The 16,639-nt window shown below is 46.3% G+C and overlaps 1 protein-coding gene across 3 annotated transcripts in view; it reads right to left on the reverse strand.

The window, feature by feature from the left end:
• lamb1a (laminin, beta 1a) overlaps nt 1–16,639 on the reverse strand; it is a 78,884-nt gene that overhangs the window by 22,617 nt on the left and 39,628 nt on the right. For all 3 annotated transcript variants that reach the window (XM_085913926.1, XM_085913927.1, XM_085913925.1), the window contains 4 exons: nt 12,693–12,813; nt 12,339–12,540; nt 12,119–12,262; nt 6,954–7,185 (listed from right to left, as the gene is read on the reverse strand). In XM_085913926.1, the coding sequence (XP_085770052.1) occupies nt 6,954–7,185; nt 12,119–12,262; nt 12,339–12,540; nt 12,693–12,813 (699 nt within the window). The remainder of the gene's footprint in view (nt 1–6,953; nt 7,186–12,118; nt 12,263–12,338; nt 12,541–12,692; nt 12,814–16,639) is intronic.

Consider the following 16,639-nt stretch of genomic DNA (forward strand, 5'->3'; position numbering starts at 1 on the left):
TATGCGATACATGCCACAGTGGAAGAAAAAGTATGGAGTAGAAGGGAAGTTGAAAGTTGAAATGTGGGACGTAGTGGTAGAAATTTTGGAGGAGAGTGTGGCTAGGAAGCCAAAGAGATTGAGAAAGGAAAGAAAAGAAAGGTGGAGAACAAAGCAGAGGAAAAGCCAAATTTTCAGCATGAAGGGCTTCCTCCCCTTTGACCCCTTATGCTCCTACTTTTGGTTTCGAAAATTTTTTAGGTTATTAGAACTCCTGTACATATAAGACGTATGACAATGCTGATTGTATGCCCAACGACAAATGACAAGGGGTCAAGTTATGTGTGCACACTGAAGTTAAAATTTTCAAATCAAGTGGTAAAGAAATACAACTTGTTTCTAAAAGATAAATAGAAAAATTAGAATGTGCTGTCCTCGCGTGCGTGGGCTGGACCAGCTTCATGATCGACCGCAAGAAATGGCCATCTTGTGACGAATCATTGATGCCAGGTCCCCTCCCCTCACACAGAGAGCTGTGCATGTGTGTGCATATGTGTTAAACTGAAAAAATTGGCTAAACCTGTGTGCAAAGAAATTTGTTAGACTGTGGTCTATCCAATTTGCACCGCAAAACAGAAACAATTTTGAAGAATGAAAATAAAAAAAATAATAAAAAAAGAGAGGAAAAGAAAGAAATCTGTTTGTAGACAGAAACTGGTTTACACTAGCGCTCATTAGTGTCTCACCCTGATGACAAATTCAAAAGACAGAGAAAACATGTTTTCTGGAATTGGATGAAGCAAAGTTGTGGATTTCACACATTGCAAAACTAAATTTGAAGCATTTTTATTATTTGTGTTATAAGAGTATACAAACTTCTATATTTTAGTTAAATCCGAGAGATTGAGTTGGTTAATTTAAAAAATGAAATAAAGATTCTGATTAATTTGCCAGCTGCTTTTTTGTGTGTGCTGAGTTTTTTGGGATTGCTCTGAATGAAAGGAAAATATAGGTTGAATGGTTGAAGTTGTTGGTTACTACTATGGAAAATTAGTGGAGCAACCTTGACGAAAGAGCGATTTTGTGCAAGTTACATGCTAAGAAAACAAAAAACCCAAAGAAAAAGTTGCTTTTGGATTGGTAATTACTAACGAAGCTATGAGGAAGTGGTGTGGGTGTTTCGAAGGGCACGCGCTTATGCGCTTCCCTGACTAGTTAATGTTTGTTTGACTGAGATGGAGGCGAGGGAACCCCACATAACTGTTTAGATGCTATAAAACATCTACAGCTACCCAGAAAAGATTTAAGTGACACACCACTTAATGTGACACACCACTTGACAAAGGGGAAAAGTGGTTTGTGGATGGATCATATTTAAAGGATCTTAAAGGGAACAATCAAAGTGCTTATGCAATTGTGAAATTGCCAAACCAGATTATTGAAGCAGAAAAGCCTCCGTACAACAGGTCAGCACAGGCTGCTGGGCTAATTGCACTGACAAGAGCTTGTCAATTAGTGGAAAATAAGGAAGTCACTGTATACACAGACAGTCAGTATGCGTTTTCTACTCTGTTCTATTTTGCAAAACAATGGGAGCGCAGGGGGCTCACAATATCAACCGGTAAGCCGGTTACCCATGCCTCATTGTTAGAAGACTTGTTGCAGCAGGCCATCCATTTACCTACTAAAGTTGCTGTGTGTAAATGTGCTGCTCACACCACAGGCACAGATGAAGTCTCGAATGGAAACAGATTAGCAGACAAAATTGCTAAAGAAGCAGCAGCAGGGAAACATGGCCATGAAGTTTTTCTGATAGATTCAGAGGACACGCAACTCATAGATAAAACTATACTGACCGACATGCATGTGAGCGACAAAAGGTGCAATAGTGGATACAGATCATATCCACTGCATCAATGACAAACCTGTTTTACCAAAGTCACTTTTTAAGGCAGCAGCAATTGCAACACATGGGCCTTGCCATGTGTCGACAGGAGGGATGAGGTCCATCATACAACAACAATTCACTACCTTTGGTTTAGATGCTTACTTAAAAGGTTTTGTAAAGCATGTCATGTTTGTGTGAAACATAATCCTCAAGGAAACACGAGACCTAAGAGAGGCTAATTTCCGAAACCGTCTTACCTATTTCAAATCATGCACATGGATTTTGTTGAACTCACACAAAGTGAACCGCACAAATACAGGCAGTATTATCACTAGGCAAGTGATGATCGATGCATTTTCCAAATGGGTGGAAATAGTTCCATCTAAACGAGCAGATGCCTTAACAGTGGCAAAAACCATTTGCAAAGCCATCATACCGGCTCATGGAATCCCGCAGATCATTTACAGTGACAATGGTCCACACTTTGTGAACCAAGTTGTACATGGCTGTACACCTTGGGATAACGTTAAAAAAACAAACAAAAAAAAAAAAAAACACTGCGCTTGGCACCCATCCAGTGCAGGCCTGGTTGAACGAGCAAACGCCACTATCAAAAGCAGGTTGAAAAAATGCATGGAATCGACAGAAAGAGCCTGGCCGGAGTGGCTAGACTTGGTGAAACTCTGTATGAGAATCACCCCCACTTCAGAAGGGCTAACACCTTTTGAAATCATCCATGAGAGACCATATAGACTACCTGTGTTCACTGCAGATTTGCAAAAAGCAGATGAAGAACAGTCCTTGGCAGATTACATGATCAGAACGCTCAAAATGAAAGATGTGTCAAATGCAAATTTACTGCCGCCTGATCTTCCTTCCCCACAGGTTGACAACCCAATCAAGCCAGGAGACTGGGTCTACATCAAGGTCATCAAAACAAAGAACTGGGCCAGCCCACGGTGGGAGGGACCATTCCAAGTCTTGCTGACTACCCCCACTGCAGTAAAGATTGCCGAACGGCCCAGCTGGATTCACCTCAGTCACTGCAAGTTGCAGAGCGCTGGACCCCTAATTCGGAGTGGTGGGGAAGACCGACTTCAAAGGGGCTTCATCGTCTAGGGTGGGGCATCTCAATGTTGAAGAATCCAGCGATCCCCACTCCGCTAGGCGAGGGGATCTCCCGGTGTCTCTGCCATCCTAGTAGCAACAGAGCTCCATATGCCAGATGGATTCTATGCTGCGCTGTGGCTGGAGTGTGCTATGATTTGTGGGCTCATCTGAATGGACCAATTGACAGTGTCAACCGTGGAAGAAGATGGTCACGATGAGAATTTTGAGGACTGGTCATGGAACCCCAGAAACCCATACGAAACCAACGCTTGGTACCGGTATGTGAAGTTCACTGTGAGAGCTCACACACAGGAGGGATGCTATGTGTGTGTTCCAAACTCCCCCCCTTCCTCCACAAAGGTTTACCTGGAGGCCGGAACAATGACTGTCACTGAAGCAAAATGCATGGCTTTTGTGGGAGGGTTTTGGATTTCAACACCATGCTGTCACAGTCAGTGATGCTACTCCTACCGCCCTGGACTCACAGAAAAGAACCTGTGATCGAACTCTTTTGGATAAATGTCAACGCAACTGTTGAAGGATGAAAGATGCCACAAGTGGCCTAAAGAAGAAGGCCACCTGGAGTGAACTACACGTGCTACATCCAAGGGAATACAACCCACAAATGCGTTGACAATGACTGCTCTCCAGGAGGAAACTGGATGGGAGCTTTGGATAGCACTGCTGAGTGTCAGGATAAGAGAGCCATTTCAAGTGGTGAGGGCTCTCTCCTACCAACATGGCTGCACCGTCAAACGGAACCTACTTCATACAGAATGGCTGGTGGCTTTGTGATCAAAAGGGTTGTCCGATGCTGCCCGCGAACTGGACAGGAGTGTGTGCACCAGTGAGGGTAACTGACCACACCTGAAGATGCAGCATCATCAGATGACAACGACACAACTCTTCTGGACGTCGACGAAGGGTTATTTTGACCTTTGACCTTCATGATCCTGTCTGGGGTCAGTGATGGACAAAACAGAGCGATTCAATCAATTTACCATTTTTATTTCTCGTTTAATAGCATCAATCCACCGCAGCAACACTAAGTCACTGTTTAGCTCAGTTAGTAGAGAATGGCATATTCAACACGAGGCATTTCCCCGAGTGGATTCGAAATCTGACATTGGCCGTTATTTTTTATTCATTCATTTATTTATTCATTTAATTTTAATTTAAAAATAGCATTTTAATAATTTATTTCATTCAACATCATCATCATAATTAATTTACCATTTTTATTTTATTTAATCATAATTAATTTACCATTTTTATTTCATTTAATCATTATTTCGAGTCCCACAATAGTGTGAAGTGCCTTCGCCTTCACACGCAATTGCCAATTCTAGTTATCCTACTTTATTCCTCCCACTTTTTTGATACCTAACTACTCCCACATGCTTTAACCGATTCACCCCATTCCAAATTTCACACGTTCCAAAAATTCACGGCATGACTGCTAGCATTTTATTCGTTCATAACATTTACCGTTTTTGCATAATTAGCAAATTTGTGCCTTAAAATCCCCCATTCATTCTTAATGGCACATTCAACATGAGCCACGTTCCCGAATGAGTTTGAATCTTACATGGGCCGCTATTTTTTATTCATTCATTTATTCAATTAATTTTAACACATTTTAATCATTTATTTTATTCAACATCATAATTAGTTTACCATTTTTATTTTTTGATTGATTTATTTCTCATCTTTAATCATTATTCCACCACAACAATAGTAGGTCACTGTTTAGCTCAGTAGGTAGAGCATCAGACTTCCACCCTCAACCTCCTCGTAAATTCAAATCCCGTAATAAATTGCAATTTCTAATTCTACTTTATTATTATTTTATTTTTTCTTCTTATTATTAAACAACTTATTCCTCCCACTTTTTTTATTTTATTCAACATCATCATCATAATTTACCATTTTTATTTCTCATTTAATAGCATCATTCCACCACATCAACAGTAAGTCACTGTTTAGCTCAGTAAGTAGAGCATCAGATTCCCAACCTCATCATCATTTTTATTTCATTTAATCATTATTTCGAGTCCCACAATAGTGTGAAGTGCCTTCGCCTTCACACGCAATTTCTCCAGAAATGGCCAATTCTAGTTATTTTTACTATTCTTCTTTCTTCATGATATTTTCTTACTCATGTTTGATTCATCGGGGCGGGCATAATCATATGATAAACAGGAGGGATATGTTAGGGTTTATAAACTATCTTGATTGTATGATTATGCTGGAATGTAGACTAGAATTATTAACTTTGTTTAAACCTTTTACCTTTCCTTGACTCTGAAAAGTTTAAACATTCAGTTGTTAAAACTTTCCAAATGGTGTGGAAACACTTTCTTGCTTAGTTAGTCATCTACAATGCTCCACTAGTTTGTTTTTAAGGCCTTGTAAAACAATGAGCTGGGACCCTCTGCACTGATTAACCAGTTGCTGAGGTGACCACCAAACATGTCCAATGTCACCCCTACCCTACTTGTTCTCAATAAATATGCTCTTGTAAGAGACTAACGGCAGAGTTTGTTCGAACATTGCTGTACCTACAGTAACGAACAGGCTCTCCACTTGCAAGTGCTTAAAGGGCATACTGTCTCCCATGTGGTCCTTGCAAAATAAGTTAGAGTCAGAACATCTCTAACAACAGGCTAGCTAACAAGGCAATGAAGGCTTCAAAAGTCCTTTGGCACATGGAGACCAAGCATCCTGCATTAAAAGACAAACCTTAAACACTTCCGGTGTCATTGTCTCTGATTACACCTCGATGGGACCGGCTCATTTCTGAGAAACAAGCTCCCACTACTTCAACGTAATGGTGAGTTTTATTTTTATCCCGTTTATACTTATTTTTATGCCAGTCGTATTGTTTTATTTCATTGTATTTATATATTTATTCTAAATGTATTATTTATTTAAATAAATGTATTATTTATTTATATAAAGGCCGGTCTGCGAAAATATTTCTGACACGTAACCGGTCCGTGGTGCAAAAAAGGTTGGGGATTACTGACCTAGAGTACGTACTGCCGCCATTGATAAATAAATATTGTTGTTTGTGCAAAGCAAACAGCATTAGGACCCTCTAAAATGTCATCGCCAAAGAGACATGCTTACGAGGCACAATTAGAGCTTTCTGGAAAGCCAAGATCATTGCAGAAGAGCAACGTAACTACGACGAGACAATGACGAGAGGGAACTTGGCATGTTTAATGGCGAACTTGCCAAACTGTTTAATTTGGAAACAGAAGATGATGATTTTGATGGATTTGCGTATTGATATCGATTAACAGTGTGAGTACAATACAGTGCACGATTAAATTATAGAATAAAGTACAACGGAACTGACTGCCTTGCTCCTGTGAGTTTTTTTATTTTATTTTTTTTACCGTAAGTCATGGCATACATACACCCTATAATGCGGTGTGTTCTACGTGTGGATTAAGTACCGAAAAGCCTCCGGAATTGAGACTGCACCTTTTAACTCGAAGCACCTTATGGTGCGGAAAATACGGTATGTATAATATATCAAATACATATAAAATATTTTTCACTTGTCTTCCTCCTGTCATGTAAGTGTGAGATTGAAGACCCAAATGCAAAGAAGCACAGAAGCGGGAGAACGCCTGGACAGGACACGTGGCTGAGGGAGGTGATTGGAAGGCACAAGAGGGGTTAACGAGAACAGGTTGAAACAATTACTTGATGCAACAGACATTGAAGATGAACACAAGAAAAACATGACAATGAATTTAAGGAACACAACCCATAATCTATAAATCAAAACCAACCAAACAAAGAACATGACATTTCCTTGTGTAATACCAATTTCTCTCTGGACGATGTAACTTAATTTGTCTAATAGCCCTAAAACATAAGTACCCACAATCTTGACAACTCTTTGGGATTATAAGGCCTTATCGGATCAATGTTAATTCAAATAAATTCAATATTAATTTACCTGTCACAGTTGTGCCCTGTGCTGTGGTCTCTGCAGTTGAGGCACTGTCCCGTGTGAGCATCGCAGTCCTCTGTGTGTCCATTACAAGAACATGGATGGCATATAGGAAAGCCCCAGTAGCCCGGTAGGCAGCGATTACACTGACGTCCATATGCTCCCGGAACGCACACACACTGACCGGACAGCTGATCACAAAGAGGGCTCTGTGAGCCCTGAGCGTCACAGTTGCATTCTGCAGACACAAAATCACATAGTTTTGTCTGTGCACAACAAATGATTTATCTGACAATATTGGTTTGTTTACAAAATACCAGAAGCATGGGCTATATATATTGGTAAAATATGTGCCGTAGTGTTTGCTGTTAAAATTCTAGTACCTTTTATTTTCATTTTTGGAAAACTGTTACGGTGTTTTCCACACCGTAAGGCGCACTTAAGAGTCTTAAATTTTCTCAAAAGACTGTGGACCGAATTTCTAAATCTGTAAATGTTGTTGCGTGGCTGCCGTGTTTAGTGTGAGTACAATATGTAGACTTAATATGTAGACCCGATGAACCAATCAGAGGACATTACATTGTATGAAAAATACGAAGACCATGGCAGTAAACCAATCAGAGAACTGTTTGTGCAAAGGAAACTGCATTAAGACCCTCTAAAATGGCATCGACAAAGAGACATCCTTACGAGGCACAATTAGAGCTTTCTGGAAAGCCGGGATCATTGCAGAAGAGCAACGTGACAACGACGAGACAATAACGAGAGGGAACATGGCATTTTTAATGGCGAACTTGCTCAATTGTTTAATTCTCTCTCTTTCGTGTAACATCAGAGCTCCAACTTAGTGTCGTGGAGCCACGCCAGCATCTCTTGTCCCAGGTCAAAGAGGCCGGCCTCCGAGGTTGGTCTATATAGGGGGCAGGTGTTGATGATGTGGTCGGCCGTCTGCTCGGGGTCTCCGCACTTGCAAGCCGCACTATCCGCCAGTCCCCACTGTCGCATGGATGTGTTGAAGCGCCCAACACCAGTTCTTAAACGGTTCAGTGTGGTCCACTGCTGGCGAGGTAGTTCGTCTCCTCCTATGGCGCCGTCTCCTGGATCCCAGATGTAACGGTGCATGAGGGAAGGACCAGCTGCCTCCCAATCCTGCTTCCAAGCTGCTGCCAGCCAAGCATCTCTGGAGATGTCCTCGGGGATGGAATTGAGCATCTCTTGTGCTACAATGTTGTAGGTGTGGCGCCTCTTGAGTCTGCTTGGTGGAGCTGGAGTTGTTGTGGTGCTATGCAGGGTGTGCCAGTTGTTATTTATTGCCTTCCTGGCGAGAACGAGGGTGGCAGCCTCACGGCGAAGGTTTGCTGGCGCTATTCCCGCAAGGACAGGCAAGAGGGACACAGGGGTGGGCTTCAGGCATCCTGTTATAATTCGGAGGGCGTTGTTGATTGCCACATCCACCTTTTTGGCATGGGGGCTTCTGTTCCAAACTGGGGCACAGTACTCGGCTGCAGAGAAGACCAGCGCTTGAGTAGAAATCCGCAAGGTCTTAGCAGAGGCTCCCCACGTTGTTCCAGCAAGGCGGCGGATCAGTGCAACCCTGGATGTCACCTTTGCCTTCAGATCATCAAGGTGTTGTTTGAAGGATAGGGTCCGATCCAGACGCACGCCGAAGTACTTCGGGGCTCGTTGAACCTCCAGGCGTTTGCCCTCAATGCTCACTGCAAGTTCTCTCCTTGCTTCCCTGGTGCAGAGATGGTATGACGCAGCAACAGTCTTTCCAAGGCTGAGCGGGAGACGCCACTTTCGAAGGTATGCTACCATGGTGCGCATATTTTCATTCAGGCCGTCTTCCGTCGCCTTCCATGTTGGTCGGCTCAGCATGATGGCAAGGTCGTCTGCATAGCCATACTTTCTGGATGTTGTGTCCGGTAGATCGTATGTATAGATGTTAAATAGAATTGGTGAGAGAACTGACCCTTGCGGTACCCCGCTCCTCAGTCTTCGGAGCCTACTGCACTGCCCACTGCTGGTTTGGAGAGTAAAGCTGCGGTTGGAAAGCGTCTCCATGATGAACTGCACTATGTGCCGGTCCGGTATGGTCCTCAGCAGTTTCAGGTGGAGTCCCCGGTGCCAGACTGTATCGTATGCGGCAGTTAGGTCCAGGTATACCACTCCAGCTTTCTCCTTATCCTGGAAGCTGTTCTCTATGTCTTGGGAGAGTAGGGTGATCTAGTCTGCTGTTGACCTTCCTCGTCGGAAACCAGCTTATTCCGGTGGGAGCTGTTGGTCCACCACTGGCTCTATACGGCTTTGTATCAATATTTCCAGGATCTTAAATGGGGCGCTCAGCAGTGAGATGGGCCTGTATGACTTGGGGTCCTTCGCATCTTTATTTGGCTTCAACAGAGCTATCACAGAGGCCCTACGCCAGATCTTTGGGAGCTTTAGTCTCCGGTAGCATGATGTGAAGAAAGCTCTAAGCCATCTAGATGTTGTTGGGCCCTGGTGGATGACAAACTCCGGGTGGATATTGTCACGGCCCGGGGATTTGCCCGGCTTTAGCTTACTCATGGCCTCACTGAATTCCTCTGCTGTAAAGGGTCCCGAGAGATTGGAATCCACGTTGGCCGCTCTTGAGATACAAGACACCACACGCAATATCAGTCGTGCAAGGTCTTTGTCTGCTTCCGGGAAGCGGTCATTCTTCAGGAGTTGGGAGGCGATTGCGTTTGCAGTGACTGGGCATCTGTGGGCTGATGTATTTCTGCCTGTGAGCTGGTTGATGGTCTGCCACGCCTTCCGGCTGGCATGGGTGAAGTTAATTGATTCAACGACTTCTGTCCCTCTCGCCTTGCGGGAGAAGTCCAGCTTTTCGAGCAGTGCTGCTGCCGTTGCGTCCTCCTCTTCTCTAGAGCTAGCTTTCTGGTGTTCCCTCAGGAGACAGCTACACTCCTCATCCCAGCCTGGGATGTAGTTCCTGTTATATCCATGTGGGATACTCTTCTTTGCCGCACGCAGGAGGATCTGGCAGTAGGTTGCATAGGCTGCATCCACATAGGTTGGACTCTGGGTCTGGCAGGCCGGCTGACCTCCTCTCCGTCTCCTCAGCATACGTCTCCCAGTTGGCTGTTCGGAAGTTCCATCTCTTCACAGGCTTCCCTGGCACCGGTTCCACCAGTGATGGGACTTTGATGATGGAAGTTCGGTGGTGTGAGCGGGGGAACCTGTCAAGGACACGCCTTTCCGGTCTTGGGTCGTTGCTGCGGCAAATGACGAAGGCCAGGTCCGAGTTGGTGGAGGTGTTCCAGCGTGCAGAGAAGAAGGTTGGGGGTTCCTTGGGGTCGTACAGCAGCTGGGCATCAGTGTTGGATGCCCATTCGCACAGCGCCACTCCGCTAGGTGTTGAGTTGTTGTACCCCCAGTCTGTGTGCTGACAGTTGAAGTCGCCTGCGTAGATTGCTGGTGCAGTTGCAGATGGGATTGACGTTGTGGTGAGCTCCGATGTTGGGGGCTTGTAAACGTTGATGACTTAGGTTTCCTGGATTTTGGTAACCAGCCACTCGATGTTGGAGCCTGGTGGGGATTGGCTACAGGCTGCCCAGCTTATTCCAGTGCGTACAAAGGTTGCCACTCCGTGCTGCTTGGTGTTGATGGACCCAGCAAGATGAAACCCAGGGATCTTGAGGATGTTGTTGGTCGTGCAGTGCGTCTCCTGTATGAGCAGGACCGTGGCCCCGTTGGAGTCGGCCAGGTGCCGTAGGACTTTGAGTTTGGCGATGGTAAGGCCCTCGACATTAAGTTGAAGCACCGACAGGCCTCGGTTTTCGACGGTCGGGATGGCTGCCCGTCCGCCATTCCTCAGTCCTCTGCGTGCTCTGCGTTTGTTTGTCGACATTAGTTTCACAAGCGCGTTTTGCACCCTGACCTTGCTATTCACAGGGAAGACCGCGTGAAGGTTGTCGTCCATCTTCCCCAGTTTAATAATGTTTAATTCTGATCCAGAAGATGAGGACTTGGATGGATTTACGTATGACTATAGATTAACAATAATGTCAGTACAGTACAGTACATGGTTAAATAGTAGATTAAAGTGCAACCAAACTCACTGTCTTGCTTCAGTGATGTTTTTTGTTTGTTTTTTACCATAAGTCATGATATGCATTTGCCCTATAATGTGGTGCGTCCTATGTGTGGATTAAGTCCAGAAGCAAGTGGAAGAGTTCAAGTATCTTAGGGTCTTGTTCACGAGCGAGGGCAGGACGGAGCGTGAGCTCAACAGGCGGATCGGTGCAGCGTTGGCTACAATGCGGAGTCTGTACCGATCTGTCGTGGTGAAGAGAGAGCTGAGTCAAAAGGCAAATCTCTCAATTTACTGGTCGATCTACACTCCTACCCTCACCTATGGTCACGAGCTATGGGTCGTGACCAAAAGAACGAGATCCCGGATAGAAGCGGCCGAAATGGGTTTTCTCCGTACGGTGTCCAGGCTCTCCCTTAGAGATAAGGTGAGAAGCTCGGTCATCCGGGAGAAACTCAGAGTAGTAGAGAATGTTGAGGAGCCTGATGAGGTGGCTCGGGCATCTCATCAGGATGCCTCCTGGACGCCTCCCTGGGGAGGTGTTCCGGGCATGTCCTACCAGTAGGATACCCAGTGGACGACCCAGGACGCGCTGGAGAGACTATATCTCTCAGCTGGCCTGGGAACGTCTTGGGATCCCCTGGGATGAGCTAGACGAAGTGGCTAGGGAGTGGGGAGTCTGGGAGTCCCTCCTAAAGCTGCTGCCCCGCGAACTGACCCCGTATAAGCGGAAGAAGATGAATGGAGCCGCCGCAATTGAGTCTGCGCCTTTCAACCCGAAGCGCTTTATGGTACGGTAATCATAGGCAATACATTGTGTTTTGTACGTACATTAGTGTTGGTGCTTGAACAGATGCTTGCACCAATGTGTGCAGATTTGGTTGATTCATTTCAACAGTTGAGACATCCAACTATCCTCATTGAAAAAAAAAAAAGAATTTGGTTGCGTTAAAGAAAAGCAACATTAAACTAATGTTATACTCTAGGGATCGGGAAATTTGCAAGTAAGATGTATGTCATTCAAAACGGAGAGAGGTAATTATGGGATCGATATCTGTTATTCTGTAATATTGTGACATGATGTTTGAGTTTATACCTTTGCAGCCACTTGGCCCAAACTGGAAAGTAGCTGGAGCACATTTGTCACAGTTTCTACCAACGACACGAAGTCGGCACTGACATTGACCTCCACTCACATTGCAGACTGTACTCAGAGAGCCTTGGGGGTCACACTGGCATTCTGGAAGGGACAGACACATCCATATGTTTTCATTTTTCTCAACTTGAAAACCTCTATTTTTTTGTAGTAGTGCTACCTTTGGCTCCCCGATGAAGCAGAGCAGAAATGCTGAAGATTAAGTTTTGACAGATGTCAGTCATCTGTGTCTTGACAACGCTCTGGCTATTCTCCATACAACGATAACGCTGAAAGGTTTCCCATCCACGATTTTCACCAGATTCCCCTCCTTCTGAGATGGTAAAAAGGTCCAAGTTCTTACAGTGAGGCATCAGCACGATCTAAGAATAAAAACATGTTACCAGTTTTAAGTTGAAAACCAGCTTTGTTTGACTGGACGGACTCAACTAAACATTTACAGATAACCCATTCCAGCTATGAGTAATATCCATGTGTTGTCTTCTACTTTAAAAATCTGATCACAAATCCTCACCGAATCAATGAGCGTGTATGGAGACTGAACATCACTGAGGGCCGAATACAATGGCAGACTTAGGCGGATGGTATAGTTCAAACTAGATTCAAAACAAACTGGTCTGGGAAGAGCCACATGTCTGCAAAAACACAAAGAAAATGTGAACCATCTGGAAAGTGTTAAGCAGACTGCTTTGAACACGAGCACACAAAAAAGCAACCAATGCATCATGTGTCAACACTTAGGAGAGTTGAAACAAAATGTTGTTCATAAAAGTGCTGAGAAAAATCAATCCCAGGAAAATAAATCAAGGCACTGACGCCGGGTTAAAAAAAATAAACATTGGTCTAGAGACCTCTATGTTTACAAAATTAAGACATTCAGAGATCATGCAAAACGCATCAAATAAAGGTGGGCAGTTCAGAGTACTTTAACTTCAGTAACGTTTGGGAAAATGTATACTTGCCAGAGAACTTCTAATGGTTTTTAATGGTAAATATTTGTACTCCTACTGAAGTAAAATGTTTTGCTATTGTAAACATCCATCTCCATTCATCCATCTTCTTCCGCTTATCCGGGGTCGGGTCGCGGGGGGAGCAGCTTTAGGAGGGACTCCCAGACTTCCCTCTCCCCAGCCACCTCATCCAGCTCATCCCGGGGGATCCCAAGGCGTTCCCAGGCCAGCCGAGAGACATTGTCTCCCCAGCGCATCCTGGGTCGTCCCCGGGGTCTCCTACCGGTGGGACATGGCCGGAACACCTCCCCAGGGAGGCGTCCAGGAGGCATCCTAATGATATACCCGAGCCACCTCATCTGGCTCCTCTCAACGTGGAGGAGCAGCGGCTCTACTTCGAGTCTCTCCCGGATGACAGAGCTTCTCACCCTATCTCTAAAGGAGAGCCCAAACACCCTGTGGGGAAAAACTAATTTCGCCCGCATGTATCTCAAAGTCAAAGTCTGCATTATTGTCAATTTCTTCACATGTTAAGACACACAAAGAGATCTAAATTACATTTCCCACCGTCCCATGGTGAGTAGACACATCACACAACACATACAAGCAAATAGCACAAAGAGTAAAATCAATAGTTAAGAGCAATGAATAAGTAATAAGCAAATAACCGAAATAAATTAACAATAAAAAAATAAATGGACAAATAAGAGGAGTAAAATGGAGCAAGCGTGCATACAGCAGACAGCCAAAATATAGCGCAAAAGTACAGGACGTTATGCAGCCTAAGGTGGAGGGGAGAGAGTTCAGTATCCTGACAGCTTGGAGTATGAAGTTGTTGGTGAGTCTGGTGATGCGAGAGCGCAGGCTCCTGTACCTCTTCCCAGAGGGCAAAAGATCAAACAAAGAATGATCTTTGTATGCTCAAACGTTAGGAGCATGATGAATATGAGCAGGTTTGAGGGGTATGAGGGTATGAGGGGTGACTCATATCACTCACAATCGCGGTCACCTTGCGGGTGAGATGGGAGGTGTAAATGTCCTTCATGGGGGGAGTGAAGCACCAATGAGCTTACTAGCTGTGTTCACTATGCGCTGCAGGGCCTTCATGTTGTAGTCAGTGCAGCTACCACCCCACACAGCGATACAACTGAAGAGGATATTCTCAATGGTGCCACGGTAGAATGTGGTCATGATGGCAGGAGGAGCACTCGCTCGCCTGAGTTTTCGCAGAAAGTACAGGCGGCGCTGAGCTTTCTTCACCAGCGACACAGTGTTGGGGGTCCAGGAGAGGTCCTCACTGATGTGCACCCCCAAGAATCTGGTGCTGCCCACTCTCTCCACCACAGCACCGTCGATGGTCAGCGGAAGAGGTGTTGGGCATGACCCTTCCGGAAGTCAACAACGATTTCCTTGGTCTTGCTGACGTTCAGCAGGAGGTTGTTGTCCCTGCACCACGTGGCCAGAAGGTCAACCTCCGACCTGTATTGAGTCTCGTCACCCCCGCTGATGAGACCCACCAGATTCGTGTCGTCGGCATATTTCAGCACGCAGTTGCTGCTGTAGTTTGCAGTGCACTCATGCATCAGCAGGGTGAAGAGCAGCAGACTGAGCACGCAGCCTTGGCGGCCCCCGTGCTCAACGTGATGCTGCCGGAGATATTGTCGCCAACACGCACTACCTGAGGCCTCTGACAGAGGAAGTCCAGTAGCCAGTTGCAAAGGCAGGTACTAAAACCCAGCTTGTCGAGTTTGCAGATGAGACGCTGTGGAACAATGATGTTGAATGAAGAACTGAAGTCCACAAACAGCAATCTCACATACGAGTCTCTGTTCTCCAGGTGGGTGAGGGCAGAGTGGAGGGCAGAGCAGATGGCATCCTCAAAGGACCGTTTGGCTCGGTACGCAAACTGGAAGGGGTCCATGGTGGGAGGGAGAACGGACCTGACGCGCGCCATGACAAGCCGCTCAAAGCACTTCATGATGATGGGTGTCAGTGCCACAGGGCGGTAGTCTTTGAAGCAGGAAGGAGCAGGTTTTTTCGGCACATGTATGACGGTGGCAGCCTTGAAATATGACGGGACGATGGCATGCTGCAGGGAAATGTTAAAGATGTCCGTGAAGACATCCATCAGCTCCTCAGCGCAGTCCTTCAGCGCTCAGCCCGGGATGTTGTCCGGGCCCGCCGCCTTATGGGTGTTGATAGCGGCAAGCGTCCTCCTCACGCTAACAGCAATTCCATCCTGCCATCACTCGTGAACAAGACCCCAAGATACTTGAACTCCTCCACTTGGAGCAGGATCTCACCCCCGATTAGGAGAGGGCATTCCACCCTTTTCCGACCGAGGACCATGGACTCGGATTTGGAGGTGCTGACCCTCATCCCGACCGCTTCACACTGGGCTGCGAACCGCTCCAGGGAGAGCTGGAGATCACGGCCTGAAGAAGCCAACAGCACCACATAATCTGCAAAAAGCAGAGACGAGATGCTGAGGTCCCCAAAGCGGACCTCCTCAATGCCTCGGCTGCGCCTGGAAATTCTGTCCATAAAAATTGTGAACAGAATCTGTGAAAAAGGGCAGCCTTGGCGGAGTCCAACCCTCAATGGGAACGAATCTGACTTACTGCCGGAAATGCGGACCAAACTCTGGCATTGGTGATACAGGGACCGAAGCGCCCATCAGTTGGCTTGGCACCCCGTACTCCCGAAGCACCCTCCACAGAATCTCCCGAGGGACACGGTTGAACACCTTCTCTAAGTCCACAAAACACATGTGGACTTGTTGGGCGAACGTCCATGCACCCTCGAGGATCCTGTCGAGGGTGTAGAGCTGGTCCACTGTTCCATGGCCAGGACGAAAGCCACACTGCTCCTCCTGAATCCGAGGTTCGCCCTCCCGACGAACCCTCCTCTCCACCATCCCTGAATAGACCTTACCAGGGAGGCTGAGGAGTGTGATTCCCCTATAATTGGAACACACCTCCAGTCCCCCTTCTTAAAGAGGGGAACTTCCACCCCAGTCTGCGAATCCAGAGGCACCGTCCCCGATGTCCACGCAATGTTGTAGAGGCATGTCAGCCATGACAGCCCTAAAACATCCAGAGCCTTTAAGAACTCCGGGCGGATCTCATCCACCCCCGGGGCCCTGCCACCGAGGAGTTTTTTAACTACCTCAGTGACTTCGACCTCAGAGATTGGAGAGTCCGCCTCAGAGTCTCCAGGCCCTGCTTCCACAATGGAAGGCGTGTCAGTGGAATTGAGGAGGTCTTCGAAGAATTCTCCCCACCGACTCACGACATCCCTCGTCGAGGTCAGCAACACACCATCTCCACTGTAAACAGTGTTGACCGTGCACCGCTTTCCCCACCTGAGACGCCGGATGGTGGACCAGAATCTCCTCGAAGCCGTCCGGAAGTCATTCTCCATGGCCTCACCAAACTCCTCCCACGCCCGGGTTTTTTCCTCGGCAACCGCCGAAGCCGCGTTCCGCTTGGCCATCCGGTACCTGTCAGCT

The sequence above is a fragment of the Syngnathus leptorhynchus genome, chromosome 6 (genome assembly GCF_054491065.1).
Source record: "Syngnathus leptorhynchus isolate UIUO chromosome 6, UIUO_Slep, whole genome shotgun sequence".
Lineage (NCBI taxonomy): Eukaryota > Metazoa > Chordata > Actinopteri > Syngnathiformes > Syngnathidae > Syngnathus > Syngnathus leptorhynchus.